The following is a 16,629-nucleotide window of genomic DNA, read 5'->3' as shown; positions in this document are numbered from 1 at the left end:
TAGTTTAGCAAAATGTGTTTTCGTTTGGCTTCTCGCACAGTAACTCTCCTCTGGTAAAGTGCCAAAAATGATTAGGTTGCTGACGTACTCTAGGTTTAAGACACTGCTACTGTAATATTGCACAAACATTTTAACCAGAATGTGCATAGGCTATAGCGCCAGTTTGTCATCAAGAGGGTCACTGCGTCCCAACTTATCTGCACTTGTAACCATAAATTTTTTTACAGTAGAATTATTCTACATTTTGTAAAGTATTGTTATAATACTGCAGTTGATCTGTATTGTCTCTGTGTCCAACGTTTACTGCCTATAAAAATATGATTTGGTATTCTTCTGTACACTTACATTTTTCATTAGGTTTTTTAAAATTCATAGATTTTGATTTGCACTCTTTAAAGGATTAGAGCTATTTCCGGGGTTAATATTCCACTAGTGCACCTTCATGAATTACAGGTGTAAAGTGTTTTATCTTTAAAGTCATTGAAGTCCCTCATCTGACTCCTAGGATCCAGTAATTGTTTGACTCTTCCAAATCATGTTACTTCCTGAGCGGATAAGACATGTTTATTGGGGATAGAAGTCCTCAGTAGGGCTGAGTACTGAGTGATCACTGCCATACTGTTGCCTTCTCTGATGACATGCCTTATTTTGCCCATGCCATGAATTATTTCAGGTGCATTTTTCATTTTTTGTATCTGGCCTAGAAGCCCTTTGCTTGGAAAAGCAGTCATGGCCAGCAATTACTGTCTGGAGCCTGATCTTTGTTTTAGCAGTGCTTCCCAATGATCTCATAAAATCTCAACACAGTACCTGCTTTGTACGAGTTGTGGGTCTGCCTCATCCTAGAGACCGTGTTCTGCTGCCTCATCGACTATGTTTGCATTATACAAATACCACAAACATACATAGAGACCATTCATTTTACTTGACCAGTTTTTCTCCCAATAAGGGTTCTTTGAGTGTTAAACTGAGTGATGATAAAAGTTGAATACCCAGCTCACATGGTCTGTCATTAGCATTTTCTAGGTATAGGTCAGACTCAAATTGTGCTTAAACTGATTTCCAGCTTCACTGCACTGAGAGAACTTATCAGTATTGGGATCTAAGGATATCTTTCAGTTCCCAGCTAAAATGTATGGTTTGCTGAAATCACAACATTCTAGCACCATATTATCAGACATGACTTGTCTTTGTGACACAAACTGAGGCTAGCTTAGTTTTCTTTCCCTTATGCTTTTTTTAGTGTTGCATTCACCCTGGTTCCATAATTATCATTCGTTATTTTTGTTTTAAGCCTGAGGCGTGTCTAGGTTAGCCACTACTACTTTGGCTTGGCCTAATTCTTCTGAAACCTCATGGGTCAGAATCCATTCTTTTGACAGCATCCAATAAATTGAGTTGATCAAATGTATTTTTCCTTTAACTTTTGACCTATCCCCATTTAATTTACATAACATCACTGTGAACTATTGATATAGGGTACTGAGTCTGGTGTTACTGCATTGTTACTTGTTCTGATGTGCTGGTTTTATATTGGGGACCACATATTTGCTTTCATGATTTTCCACAACCTCCTGCATCCTGCTTCCCTGTACCAAGCATTCCAGATCTCTTGCTGATTCCCACAGCTCCTGCCACACTTCTCTGGCTGATGAGGGCCAAAACCGGTCCTGTGTTTCTTGTGTTCTGGTTCTGGAAGGACCAGGCCTGGCAGTTTGGGCTGGATGTTTTCCAATGGTGCAGGGTCAAGACTGATTTGCATATGGCTGGGTCCAAACTGAGGTGGCATGGTGTGCAAAATATTTATGAATGTGGCCAAAGTACGTACCAGTGGCTGAGATTAATTCATGCATTCCATCCATCACTTTTTGTATTCATCATGAGGAATGGCCAGTTATCTCTCTTGCAAGGTATCACACTTTTGTGACCCTTCTGTACTATGTGACAGATGGAAACAGCCTAGAACTGAGAAGCGTCGCGGTTCCCACCTCACCATATGTCCCAGAACCTCATAGCCGCAGTGAATTCCTACAGTTTTGTGATCTCTCCCCCCCATGTATTGTGACAATTTGTCAGATGGCGAGAACTTGGTTAAATTCATCCCCTCCCCAATTAAGGTAGCAGTTGGGCTTGCAATATAATATCCACTCATTCCAGGATCTGAGCCACTGTCCCCCCTTGACTTTAATGTGTACCCTGCATGCCCATTTCTTTCTTTCTTCCCAATAATTTTCAGTTATTCCAACCACAGATGGGCTGCTTTTAACATTGCCACATACGGTTTATGTACATTAGGACAAACCAATGCCCCACTTTTAATCTTGTAGCTCAATCCTTTCACATTCCACATGAAGATCTTAAGTTGTGTATCGTTGCCTTTTTGTGCGTGTAATGATCGACAAGACATACCTGCATAATTCATATGTGATCAGTGGATTTTGTTGCTCATAAAAGTATACTTTGCTAAACAACATAACAGAAACACCCCCATTATCCCCCCTTCTGCTGCCATATATGACTGGGTTTGAACTGACTGCCTTCCCCAATGCGTGAGTTGTCTTTCACCCTTAGATTAATAACATAACTTTTGCAAATGAGGATTCACCCTCAGTTCTTCTCCCTGCCGTGCTGCGCGAAGCACACAAATAGATAAGATTCCTCGGATTGCCACTCCTCAATTAACATCAAACAACTACCATCACCAATACCCCCCCCCCATTTCCCCTCAAACTACCCCCAGCCCTCTATGGACTCCCATACCTCCCCCCCGGCAAGTCACGAAATCTCTGAACCTTATGTATATAGTTGTTGAACAATCCAGCAAAATACTATGTATGTTACGTAGGTGGGTTCAGCTTCTTGATAGGGTTGTGTATGGAATGTGCATCATGCACGCAGCCCAATTACTTGGCCAGCAATTTAAGTCCGTGGATGCGCCAAGAGCTCAGCCTACTGCAGGGGGCTCTTCCCCGATAGGGTTTTCATCATCATCGTCAGACGGATGCTTCATCAGGTCTACTAAGGCCCCCCATGCCCTCGCTGCCTCCAACATCTTTTCATTTCTGGTTCTTGGGCCATTTGTAGTCGGAAGGTCCCTTCACATTCCGCCCACTTCACAAGTTCCCTTTTCCATCTAACTACGCTGGGACCACTTCTCATTTTCCAGTGACTAGTGACTTCCCTTTTAGTTAGCACCAGCCCTAAGTCTATGAACTTGCTTGTGATCTTGTTTCTAGCAGTGTGAGGTAACCAATTTAGTAGACAATACCCTGGAGATAATACTACATCCCTTTCAATTACAGCTGCTAACCCAGTCGTCACCCCTCGCCAGAATTCTCCCCAATGCGGGCATTCCCAGAACATGTGCAAAAACCCATCACCTTCCAGATTGCATCTTGGGCAGGCAGTCAGGGCTCTGAAGTATTCATTAATCTTACCTGGGGTGAGGTATGCCCTATGCAGGACATAGTAGTGTATCAGCTGTAAGCGTACATTCCGAGTGCTTTTCCAAGCCCTTTCCACTATCTCGCCCCATGGCTTCTCGTCAATTGCCTCGCCTAAATCTTCCTCCCATTTGATACGTAAGGCTGTTAAGGGTCGGCGCGCTTCCTTTGTAAGTCTATAAAGGCAGGTTACAGCTTTGAAAGTTCCAGCAGCTATTAATATATATTGACATGCCAGGGAGGCCTGGGGCTCCTCCATCCCTCCTTGCCAATGCGTGCGGATAGCCATTGTCAGGGCAGCATGTAGTGGGAAATCCCCTCTCGGGATGTCGTGGCGCTCCAGTAGATCATTGAACGGGAGCAAGGTGTTGTCCTCTTATAAGTTCACTATAGTTGAGACTCCTGCTTCTTTCCGTGCCTGTAGTCTATGCCTATCTCCCCCATGCGGCAGTGCCTCGCATACTCCTAAGGGGAGATCTATCACTCATGGTGTTCTCATCTGTGCCCCTTCTGAGCGCCCGGTTCCAGCACTTTCGCACAGTCTGAAGGTCCGAGAAGGCTGCCTGATCTCTCAGAGGAAGGCGCAACAACACCCTGGACAGAAGCTGCAAGCTCAGTTCCAAACCTCCCGGGTCCGTGGTGTTCCTAAGGCGTCCTGCCATCCATTTCGTGAACCACTGGAGTTGCGCGGCATGATAGTATGCTCCGAAATCCGGCACCGCAAACCCCCCCCCCCCTCTGCTCTAGGTCTCATCATTGAGGAGAGTGCTACCCTCCGCCTTCCCGTGCCCTATAAAAACCCTGTAACCAGTGTATTGAGTTGAGCGAAAGTTCTGGGTGGAGTCCAAACTGAAAGCGACCCAAAATAGTAGAGACGTCTAGACAGTGTGCTACTTTTACCAATGCCACCCTGCACGCTACAGACAGTGGGAGGGTTCCCCAAAACTCTAAGTTGCCCTTGGTGCTTTATATGGCACGTCCTATATTACCCTCAAACAGATCTACAGGGTCATGAGAAATCTGGACACCTAAGTGGTGAGGCATCTATTTTCCTACGTCACGTCTTCCGTTGTTAGAGGTCCAACCCTCACAAAGTGTGTAGGAAAGAGACACGACTTGGCCCAGTTTACTTTAAGCCCAGCGACAATCCCCAGTGCGCTCAAGAGATCCTTGGCTCCTCGTATAGCCTCTCCGGAATTAGCCAGGAACATCAGGATGTCATCTGCATATAGTGCTATATATTGCAGCTGTCCTGCCACCTCCAATCCCTGGTAATATCTACCCGATCTGGCATGCACGGCTAAAGGTTCCATTGCCAGCACAAACAGCAGGGGCGACAACGGGCAGCCCTGTCTCGTTCCTCTTCCCACTGGGCAGCCGTCTGAGATCAGCCCCCCCACCTCCCTCCCCCCTCACTCTAACGCTGGTGGTAGAGTTTTTGTAGAGGATTGCCGTCCATTCTACAAACCGTTCCCCCAGGCCAAATGCTCTCATCACATTAAAAAAATACTGCCACTCGAGGCTATCAAAAGCTTTCTCGATGTCAACTGCCAGAACACAGGCCTCCTCTTTTCTGTATGAATGGGCTTCCAAGAGTTGTAGGAGTCTACGGATATTCATAGCAGTGTTCTGTGATGGTATAAATCCTGCCTTATCTGTATGTATTATCCTTTTGTCATTATTAGCATTTTACCATAATGTAATGTTCGAGGCATATGAGCTGCAGATTTTACACTGTGCATTAGATCGCCACCTGGTGTTGGGCTCTGATGATTCCATGTTGTCATCTTGGAAGAAGTCTTTGTAGTCACGAGATAGGTAATTCCTCCCTTGGACGATAGTGCGCATGGGCATCGGCTCCATCCTTAGGTTGTTTTTTTCCGCCACTGGGTTCGGATGAAATTTTTCCGCTCCGGTTCGAAATATACTTTTCAAGTACTTTGACACGAAAAAACGTATTCAAACTTCACCAAACTACTTTCGATATTGACAAACATCGTCTCGACTCCCTCAGCTCAATTCCGGTCGCCGCCCGTTGGGCCTATCCACGCCGTGAGGCCTACACCTCATGAAAAGGACACCATTCAAAAGATGCCCTAACTGTGGAGCAAAGTTCCCACACAGTGACCATCACGAGGTGTGTAACCTGTGCTTATTGCCAGAACACGACAAATCCAGCTGCACAGCCTGTGCGTCCTTTCGATCCAAGAAAACCTTTCGAGATCGGAGGGCCCGTCGACACGACATGCAGAGATCGGCCCCGGAACCGGTGGATATCTTCGAAGAAATTCCGCTCGTTCCCGAAGAAGATTCAGACGATCTCCAAATTGTATCAGAGGCAGATGACTCAGATGGCTCCGTACCATCGGGTCAGCGCATGAGTACTACTGCCCCGTCCCCATAACCACCACCCAAATCGAAGGCAAAGGTCAACACTCCATCTCCGGGGCCCAGTCGCGACCGAAAACGCACTTCGAAAGCCCTGCCATCGAGCCCGGCTCCGAAGAAAATACTCAAGCCTTCCGGTAGCTCCTTACCGAGCAAGCCGCACGTGCCGATCCCACCAGCTCCCTCGGCTCCGAAACTGAAAGAAGTCTCAGCTACGAAACTGTCGACTTCTAAAGACCAAACTATGAAGCCAGCATCTGACGCCTTGAAGCCGACGAGACCAGCTTCCACTTCAAAGCCAATATCTTCGTTACCGAAACCTACAAGGCCTGATTCTGATGCGCTCAAGCCATCGAAACAGCCTGCGACTCCGAAAACAACACCTTCGATGCCAAAATCTACGCCAAAGGACACAGTTACAACTCCTAAGACTAAAGACAAGCAGCAACCACACCCGGAACAGAAAAAATCGGTACCGGCAAAGGTTCGATAAGGAGAAGAACTTTACCAACCTGATCCTCTACAAAAGAAGATCTACATTGACCCAAAGACAGGTCATGTATCCACTACACCACACAGGAAAAGAAAATTAGACACAGCACCTACACCTGTAGTGCCACATCTCCTATGCACCCTTCTTCTCCTATACTTACTTCTCTTTCATCTCCTGTTCCTCCTAAAAATTCACCTCAGAATTCTCCTGAACACTCTCCTCATTCTTTACCACATACACCTCAAAATGATGAGTATAGCATAGGGGAATGGGTAGACCCCGAAGAGCCTTTTCCCAACCCTGTTAATGATCCAGATGGGGACTACCCAAACCCACAGGATGTGCCAGATATTCCTGACCCACAGTCGTATCCATCAAAACCTTTTCTCCCAGAAGACCATATCCGTTTTGGGCACTTACTGAATAGGGCTGCCATTTATCATGGGGTCACCATGCATTCAGATGAGGAAGAGGAAGATTTTTTATTAGATACGTTTGAACAATCACAAAGGTCTGTTCAAATTCTTCCTATGATCAAAGGGGTCATCAAACATGCTCCAGAGATATTTAAAGATCCTGCACGTGCTTGGATCCTAAACCCTAGAACTGAGAAAATACAGACCTGCTCCTGGTGATCCAGCCTACATTAAAGGACAGCTACCCTTACATTCCCTAGTTGTCTCAATTGCTAGAAAAAGAGCAAACTCAAAAACATCAGGTGAAGCACCACTCCCTGATAAAGAATCTAAGGTGATAGATGCTTCAGGCAAAAGAATAGCTGCACAAGCTACTAATACATGGCGTATAGCTAACACGCAAGCCCTCCTTGCAAGATATGACCGGGCTCATTATGATCAGATAGAAAAATTAATGCAACATCTTCCTGACCAATATAAGGCACAGGCAAACGACCTTATACTAGAAGGCAAGTTAATTTCAAATGCCTCAATCAAGAGTACAATTGATGTAGCAGACACTGCATCTATAGCTGTAAACACTAGTGTCCTACTTAGACGTCATGTGTGGCTACGCATTTCAGGATTTAAGCAGGAAGTGCAAACTTACCATCTAAAATCAGCCATTCAACCAACATCAATTGTTTGGACCAGAGGTAGACACAGCACTTGAGAAAATGAAAAAAGATACAGATACAGCCAAATCTATGGGAGCTTTGCAATCCACACAAGCTAGAGGCTCCTTCTATAGAGGAGGCTCCAAACAAACTGGAGCAGACAATACAGCTTCCTTCAAATCCAATACACAGGCATCTCCAGTAAAGGATATTTTAGAGGAGGCTATAGAGGCAACAACAATAAAGGAAGAGGTCGAGGTAACAACAATAATCAAACCTCTTCCACCACAAAACAGTGACTTCCCTCTGCTCCCCCAAAGGCACTCCTCACCTACGGGGGGCAGACTAACACAGTTCCTACCTGTCTGGAATTCCATTACAACAGACAGGTGGGTAAGACAAATTATCCAGTATGGCTACTGCTTTGAACTTACAGCCATCCCTCCACACATACCACCCAGGCAGCGTCCAATGTCTGCAGAGCATCTTACAGTGCTCAAACAAGAAGTCCTATCACTTCTTCAAAAGAACGCAATAGAAATAGTTCCTTTACAACATCAAGGAACAGGGGTTTACTCGCTGTATTTTCTAATACCCAAAAAGGACGGGACACTAAGACCAATTCTCGACCTCAGGCCCCTCAATCACTATATACACTCAGATCATTTTCATATGATCACTTTACAACAAGTGCTCCCATTGCTGCAACAAGGCAACTTCCTTACAACACTAGATCTAAAAGATGCCTACTTCCACATTCCTATACATCCTTCTCACAATCGGGGTAACAACTGCACCAAGAGTGTTCACAAAGTGCCTAGCAGTAGTAGCAGCACATCTCAGAAGACAACAGATACATGTCTTCCCTTATCTAGACGATTGGCTCATAAAAGCCAAGTCATTCAATCAGTGTGCCCAACACACACCAGACAATTCAAACATTCCACGACTTAGGGTTCACAATGAACCACATCAAGTCGCACCTACAGCACTCTCATGTACCTCAATATTTAGGGGCTACAATAAACACGTCTACAGCTCTAGCGTATCCCAGTCCAGCAAGGATACAGAGCATTCAAGCCTTAGTCACAAAGTTCCAACATCAACACTCTGTCCCAGCCAGAGTGTTCATGAGACTAATAGGCATGATGGCATCTTGCATCTTCATTGTACCATATGCAAGACTGCAAATGCTTCTGTTACAGGAATGTCTAGCACAACAGTGGAATCAGGCTCAATGACAACTAATAGACCTGGTGTTCGTAGACAGCTGCACATATCGCTCTCTGCAGTGGTGGAACAGCAAAAACTTGACAAAAGGGCGGCCGTTCCTCGAACCTGTTCCACAAATAGTACTTACAGCAGAAGCATCTCTCCCAGGATGGGGAGCCCATCTCCTGCATCATACAACTCAAGGGCAATGGATCAATCAACAAAAATCATTCCATATCAATCACCTAGAGCTGCTAGCAATATTCTTAGCCCTCAAAACATTGCAAGTACAAAACAAAGCTGTCTTAATCCAGACGGACAACATGACAGCTATGTACTATATACAAAAACGGGGGGTACACACTCTCTACAGCTGTCCCAGCTTGCACAGAACATTTGGAGATGGGCCATTCCACAAAACATATATCTGTTAGCAGAACACATTCCAGGAGTTCACAATCAGATAGCAGATCTGTTAAGTCGACAGACGCAACAGATTCACGAATGGGAACTACATCCGCAAATTCTTCAACTATTCTTTCACAAGTGGGGTCATCCACAGATCCATAGATCTGTTCGCCACACACGAAAATGCAAAATGTCCAACCTTCGCCGCCAGGTTTCCACACCCGCTGTCCAAGGGCAATGCGATATGGATGAACTGGTCAGGCAGATTTGAGTACGCTTTTCCGCCACTACCACTAATACCACTAATAGTGTGCAAGCTACGTCAACAGTCGCTCAAACTGATTTTAGTAGCTCCCACATGGGCACGCCAACCGTGGTATACAACTCTGCTAGAACTATCCCTAGTTCCACACCAAAAGCTACGTCTGACACCATCCCTGCTAACGCAGAACCATAGAGACATCAGACACCCAGACCCAAGACAACTGAATCTGGCGATCTGGCTCCTGAGGTCTTAGAGTTTGGTTATCTTAACCTACCACCAGACTGTATGAATGTCATTAAAGAAGCCAGGTGACCTACTACTAGAGCTTGCTATGCTGCTAAATGGAAAAGATATTGCCATTTACTGCAACGATAACCAAATTGATCCCCTAGATGCTTCCATCCAAAATATCATTTGTTACCTTATACATTTACAAAGATGTAATTTGGCATATTCATCTGTATGCCTATATCTGGCAGCAATTGCGGCATATTTACAAAATAGACAACAACTGTCTCTATTTAGAGTACCTGCTATTAAAGCATTTATGGAAGGATTAAAAAGAATGATTCCGCCTAGGTTACCACCCTCTCCATTGTGGATCCTAAACATTGTTTTTACAAGACTCATGGGACCACCTTTTGAACCTCTAACCAAATGTGAACTGCAATTCCTCAAATGGAAAACAGCTTTTCTGGTAGCTATTACCTCTCTTAGGAGAGTAAGTGAGATTCAAGCTTTCACTATACAAGAACCATTTTTACAATTACACCGTAATAAAGTGGTTCTCAGAACAAATCCCAAATTCCTTCCAAAAGTCATTACTCAGTTTCATTTAAACCAATCTGTAGAGTTACCAGTGTTTTTCCAAACCCAGACTCTGTAGCAGAAACAGCCCTACACACACTAGACGTTAAAAGAGCTCTCCTTTATTATATAGATAGGTCCAAATCCTTTCACAAAGCAATTGTTTGTAGCTTTCTCTACAGCACATAAAGGCAACCCCGTCTCTAAATCTGGAATTGCAAGGTGTATTGTAAAATGTATACTAATATGCTATCAATAACTTACATTAACAGTTCCTCCTAGGGCGCACGCCACACACAAACTAGGAGCCTCCATGGCTTTCTTAGGGAACATTCCCCTAGAAGACATTTGCAAGGCAGCAACATGGTCTACAACACACACCTTCACTAAACACTATTGTGTTGATGTGCAAGCTAAGCAGCAAGCTGCAGTAGGGCAAGCTATCCCCAACCCCCTCTTTCAAACTACTGCAACAGATACAGGTGACCACCGCTAAGGGAAGACACTGCTGTACAATCTATGCACAGTGTAAGATCTGCAGCTCATATGCCTTGAACGGAAAATGCTACTTACCAGTATGCATCTGTTCTTGGCATGTAGAGCTGCAGATTCTTACACGCCTCCCCGGGGCCTGTATCTGTTCCAGTTCTATCTTAATTAGATGTACACGCATGGACATCCTTTTTTCTTTCTACAAACTCTATCATTTCCAATCATGGCAAAAAACAATCCAAGGATGGAGCTAATGCCCATGCGCACTATCGTTCAAGGGAGGAGTCCCCTATCTCGTGACCTCAAAGACTTCTTCCAAGACGACAACAGCATGCAATCATCCGAGCCCAACACCAGGTGGCGATCTAATGCACAGTGTAAGAATCTGCAGCTCTACATGCCAAGAACAGATGCATACTGGTAAGTAGCATTTTCCTTCTTACTCATCGTTCATCTCCAGAGTTTGGATCCTTTTCCTCTCTGTCGTTGCTGGTTCAAGGATGCTGAACCCTTACGCTTATTCAACCTCATCTGGTGTGTCTTTATCAATGAGGCTTTCTGAAGTTCTTGCCCTTGTTATTAACTAGTCGGGCCAGCGATCAGGCCCTCCTCTCCCACAGCCTTCTCTCACCTATAGCCTTGCACTCCTGGAACTCCAGCCATTCCCAAGTGTCGTCCGGGTTAATGAAGTGTCACATCTTTCTCTCCTCCAGGATCTACAATTTTGTTGGGAGTAGCATAGCATAGTTCGTTTTTTACCTAAGTTTCCTCTTCATTGCTTCAAATGTCCATCTTTGCTTCTGAAGAATTTGGTTGGTGTAGGAAAGAGAGAACTTTGGTGCCTTTGTTCATCTGCTGTTCCCGAACTTTGGCTACTGTAAAGAAGGTAAGCTCTGGTTACTCTTGCAGGTAAGCAAACAAAGGAGAAGTACCCCCTGGGTAGGTAGCAGAGAAATTCTGTACCTAGAGCTTAAGGCTCATTCAGAGCACGATGTGCCCAACCTTAGCAGGACAGCGCATGTCCTTTTTTTAAGACCCCTCACTCACCAACCTGGTTGGTGACATGCTTCATCACTGGGGTCCCACCCCGAAGGCCGAGTGCCGACAAGGTGTGCTTAGACACCTGGTTACAGTGGAGCGGGTTTTGTTCTTCTTATATGTGTAATAACTTTAAAAGAGGGGAAGTGATTTAAAAAGGGTTCAAAAGGTACTCACTACAAGATTTTATTCCTGAGTGTTTGAACCCCCATAAAAAGGGGTGTGACACCTATGCCTAATTAGGAAGACTTCGGTGTCTCAAGACGTGTCGTGTTTAAAAATAGCAAAAGTGTGCTATGTGAATTGTTACAAAGGAAAAGAAAATAGGTCTACATGTTTCAACCATCATATGATTATGGGTTTTCGTCAGGACCAGAAACAGTGACCTGGGAGGTACGTACTTGCTAAGGTACGGCCTACCCTCGGTCACAAAGAAAAACAGGTCCACAAAATGTGGGCCTTAGCAAAAGTTTGATGGTCTTCTCCCCTGTCTGGAAGAAAAAGCAAAAAACCTGTAGAGAAAAATGGGGGATGGGGGTTGGGATCACATACACAAGTGGACAGACATTGATGTACACTTAACAAATACGCGAGTGATTGCAATTTTGACCCTTGCTGATCGTTATAATGGCACCTGTTCCCTCTAGATGGTGTAGGGAGGTGCAATTAAATCTTTTACTGGTTTGTGCATGGGTGGATAATTCCCCGGGACCGCTCAGGGGGTGAAACTGGCCTATATTCTGGGTGAATTAACATTAGATTTTATGGGATGTAGATGTCTAACATATTCCCGGGGCGCTACAATTAAGAATCCCAGAGTCAGGATATTAACTGTTGAGGTTGCAGCACTGTGAAGTCCCGAGTTATGTAAGACATTTGGCTTACTTTGCGAGCGGTATAAGTCCGCTACATGGGAATCCGGGTTCCAAGAGCCCAGCTCACTTCATCTAGAGGGAGAAATACAGAAACGGGTACAAATCGGCATGAGCGACGTACACATCGACATGGGCGACGTCGCGTCTACACTTGTAAGATTGCCGTTTCCCGTGCGAACAGTGGTGCGCAACTTACTTGTGGCTTCTGCTCATCGGTCCGAAAACCTACTTGGTTCCTGTTCGTTACGCCCCGTGGAAGTCCCTGGCAGACTGATTCAGCCTAGAGGTATATACCCAGGATCTAACTTCCTGGATAGGGCGGGGTCGATAAACCCTTAGTCACGTTAGGCCGGGAGCCAATCACCGTTGACTCTCCCGGGATCGAGGCTTGGGAGAGGTTGCTACAGTAACCGAGAACTCGGTCGAGTGAGCGGGTTGGTCATGACAGTGGGAAGCGGTATCATAGGTTAATACCACACACGCCCACTAAGGGAGAATCCGAAAGGGCAGAGTAAAGAGAATAATTCGGCATCAATCTGTTAGAATTGTTTTTACTCGACTACCCTTGTTGGTTCACATTATGGGGTAGTCTCAGTTAAGTGCTTAGGAAAACATATTAATGTATTACTTGTGTTTTGTTCATTGATGTCCCTATGTAAAAGCCATACATACAACCTTCTATGGGCTATGTGCCAGAGGATTCCATCACATGGCAGTTTAAAACCATTCTGGAACCACACTGAGTGATATAAACACACACTCTTGCTCTCCCTCTCTTCTGCTCCAGAATCACGCAATCTCTCTCGGCGCACCTACTCTCTTCCTGCCCTGTAGCTCAGTTCAAGCACTTCGTTTCTGCAAACATTTCTCTGCATCTTTAGTTTGCCCACATGCCAACTAATCCCATACAGCAAACACCTTGGCAGCAAATTCTTTATCTCTTGCCTGCCCAAGAGTATTCAATCATTGTGAAACAAGTTGCATGGTTATTTATGAGGCACTTTCCATAACTCGTATAAGGTCTTAAGCACTTGCAAGTGGTCAGATTACATTATTTATATGGCACTTACTTCCTCTGGGCAGTATGGCACTTTCTACCTCTGGGCAGTTTGTGAAGCAGTCCAGTTTCTGTCTGATTCCTCCTCACTGCTGAGTGCATGGCTGACATGTTGTTTTTTGGCCAGTATGAGAACTTAATAGATGTGGTACCTTAAGGCGTGTAACCAAGCAACCGCATGAATTATGTTGCTATAGCTGTGTAATGCTCGTACATTTTGGAGTTATTCACGAATTCTACAAACAGTATTATCGTGAATAGCACACAGTAAATATTTTATATGTTGAAGTAATGGCAGGATCCTGCATTGTAGTGATCTTTATTTTGATAACTTTGAAAATGTTTCATGAGCAGTAATTTGATTAGTGTGATACACGATTTTAGTTTTGCTCATAAGTGCCAAACATTGCAATGCTTTCTAACATGTGCATGTTTTAATAGGTGTCTGAAAGAAGACCCAGCAACTATGTCGTTATTGCAAAGAAGTCTTGACCCAGAGAAGACTTTGGGACTAGTAGATGTACTCTATACTGCTGTGTTTGATATTAGTAGATGGAAGGACGGCAGGTATGTCACAGTTGCTGTGTTTCACCACACAAATGTATAATGTAATTACTATACTTACCTACTGGGCAAAAGATTTGTAAATAAAGACTTGTACAACATTTTTCCAGCATTCACATAATCACTGCATTAAAATTCAGAAATTAAATTACACAAGCCTTTATCAAAGGTGGGTCAAATCTATATTTAGTAAACATTGTTAATTCCTGAAAAGGGCAACCATACACACTTAGCCACATGTGCGGTTATGTGGGGTTTTTTTTAGGTCATACTATGTACGCGAAACATTACCTAGGAATGATTTAACTACTGTGACTCATGGCACATCACGCTAATAGGGTTCCTTTTTCTAATCCCAAAATGCGGGAGTTCGGTACTGAGACACTGACACTTTTCAGTTTCTCTAATCACATATTTTGTTTTATTTAGAGTGCAAGTGAACCTGTTTTCCAGTATTTATTAATATCTGTATCAAAAGCATTCTCCATTCTGTTTAGCACTTGCCAACCTATTTTGTACAGTTTTGTTTAGAAACCGCATGCAAAACTAGAGGTGTGGCCTGGGCACCTCTACTGAGATCCAGGCCAGGTACCCCCTAGAATGAATTATTTCCCTATTCAGCATACTCTTCTGCCCACAGGAAGCAACCTGTTTGGTGGTGCTTGACTATCAACGCTCCCTTCGCTCTTGGCATCCCAAGATGGTGGCTCGTAGTTGTTGAGGATGAAATCAAAGTGCCCAAATAGATGAAATCATAGTGCCTAAATACAACTTGTTGGTTTCAGGTAGTGACTGCTCTTTCTGCCCCCACCTTAGACCCATGTGAGCCTTTGCTGGTCTTAGAACAGCTGTGGCCAAGTGAAGAGTACTAGAAGTGAGGATACACCATGCAGGTCTTTGGATGCAGTGGCAGGCTTGGGGCCTCAAAGAGGGGTCTTGGAAAATATTTCGGTATGGTTATAGAATCCCTTTTCTTTCAATCACACCACTTTTCCACGCCCATCAGAGTGCATTTCCGTCAAGCACCTGCCTATCATGTTATAGCAGTTGTAGCTGCTGCTCTCCAAAGGTGCAGTTGAGAGGGTTGTGGACTCTGAAAGGGGAGTGTTGTTACTCTTGAGATTTCCTGTTTCCGAAGGACTATGGGGACTTCAAATCTATTTTGACCTCCGGCCTCTGAATGCCTTCCTGTGGAAGGACAAATTCAGAATGACCAGGCCTGCTCAGATCCTGTCTGCTCTGATCTGGATGGTGTCCTTAAACCTGCAGCATTCGTATTACCAGATACCAGTTCTGCAGTCTCACAGATGTTATCTGCAGTTCATGGTAGGCCAGGAGCATTTTCCGTTTGCTCTACTTCCTTTAGACCTCACCAGCACTCCTTGAATGTTCACAAAAGCGAAGGTGGGGGTTGTGGCCCATCTTTGAATGTTGGGTTTATCAGTGATCCTGTAAAGCCAGGCATTGCGGTACAGGAACACTGATAACCTGAAGGTGGGCTCGCCACAGCCAGTCATTGACCACAGCCAGATGACAGCTACCCGCTTGACATCTTTGGGGTTGACTATCAATGAGCCAGAATCCCAAATGACTCCTCCGCATAGGACCCAGTTATTGGAACAATCCTGGAGTTCAGAGGTGAAGAATGTGTAGTTAGAGTATCTGCTTTTCATGGTGGATACTCTAACCACATATTCTTCACTATCCTCCCACCCCACAGTTCTCTGATGTGGCCTCTTTTTAATATCTAAAAACATTCAAGGTAGTATTGAGTACACTTATGCCAATGATTGTTGACGGTTCGAAAAGGGGAAAAGAGAAGAAACTGGCATCAGTTCACAGAGTTTATGCTTTTCCAGAGTGGTGTGGAATCAGCGTGGAACCAGATGGCATCACCTAGCAGTTCATAGTAGCGTTGCTATGGAGAAATGTTTTCCGGCTCAAGTCTGGTAGTTTGGGAATATTCTAAAGAGAGAAATCAGATTAGATAAATATCCACTAGAAAGATCATTACTGAAGGTAAGTAACTTGTTTTGCAGTGTGAATCTTTTCTGGATTCACATGCTAAGCATTATTCCGCCATCTAGTGGTTGGGTCCAGAATTGTTGTATGCCTTTTTTTCTTTTCTTTTCTTTTTTTTGTTGGTGGGCGTGAACATATCACCACTTGGTGTCCTCTTGTGACGTCGACGTGCTTACTCTCGAAGCTCCCACCTTTGGTCACCATCTTCAGATTCTTTTTTTCTGCCGTTGGGTCTGGATCTATACATAAGGAGCTCCGGAGATTTGGAGAGAAGAATAGACGAAAATAGTTAGAAATTCAACAAAACAAAGATGCAAGGTTTTTCAACGTACCAGACTACTATCCGGAGTGCGCTGAAAGGGGAAAACTACTGAACTTCGACAACACAGAGAATGCGCATGGAGGGGGCTCCCAGTAATCGACAAAACACCATTCAAGTTCTGCAACCATTGTCATAAGTATGCACAGAAAGATCAACATTCAGTCTGCAACC

The 16,629-nt window shown here is 44.5% G+C and overlaps 1 protein-coding gene across 1 annotated transcript in view; it reads left to right on the top strand.

Annotated features, from left to right (window-relative positions):
• Positions 1-16,629, top strand: part of GARRE1 (granule associated Rac and RHOG effector 1) — a 553,275-nt gene that overhangs the window by 370,233 nt on the left and 166,413 nt on the right. The window contains exon 8 of the mRNA XM_086951262.1: positions 13,992-14,117. Coding sequence (XP_086807388.1) covers positions 13,992-14,117 — 126 coding nt within the window. The remainder of the gene's footprint in view (positions 1-13,991; positions 14,118-16,629) is intronic.

Source organism: Lissotriton vulgaris, unplaced genomic scaffold (assembly GCF_964263255.1).
Source record: "Lissotriton vulgaris unplaced genomic scaffold, aLisVul1.2 SCAFFOLD_1284, whole genome shotgun sequence".
NCBI classification, from domain to species: Eukaryota; Metazoa; Chordata; class Amphibia; order Caudata; family Salamandridae; genus Lissotriton; species Lissotriton vulgaris.
Note: the sequence above shows the minus strand (reverse complement) of the source record. Positions and strands in the feature narration are given on the sequence as shown.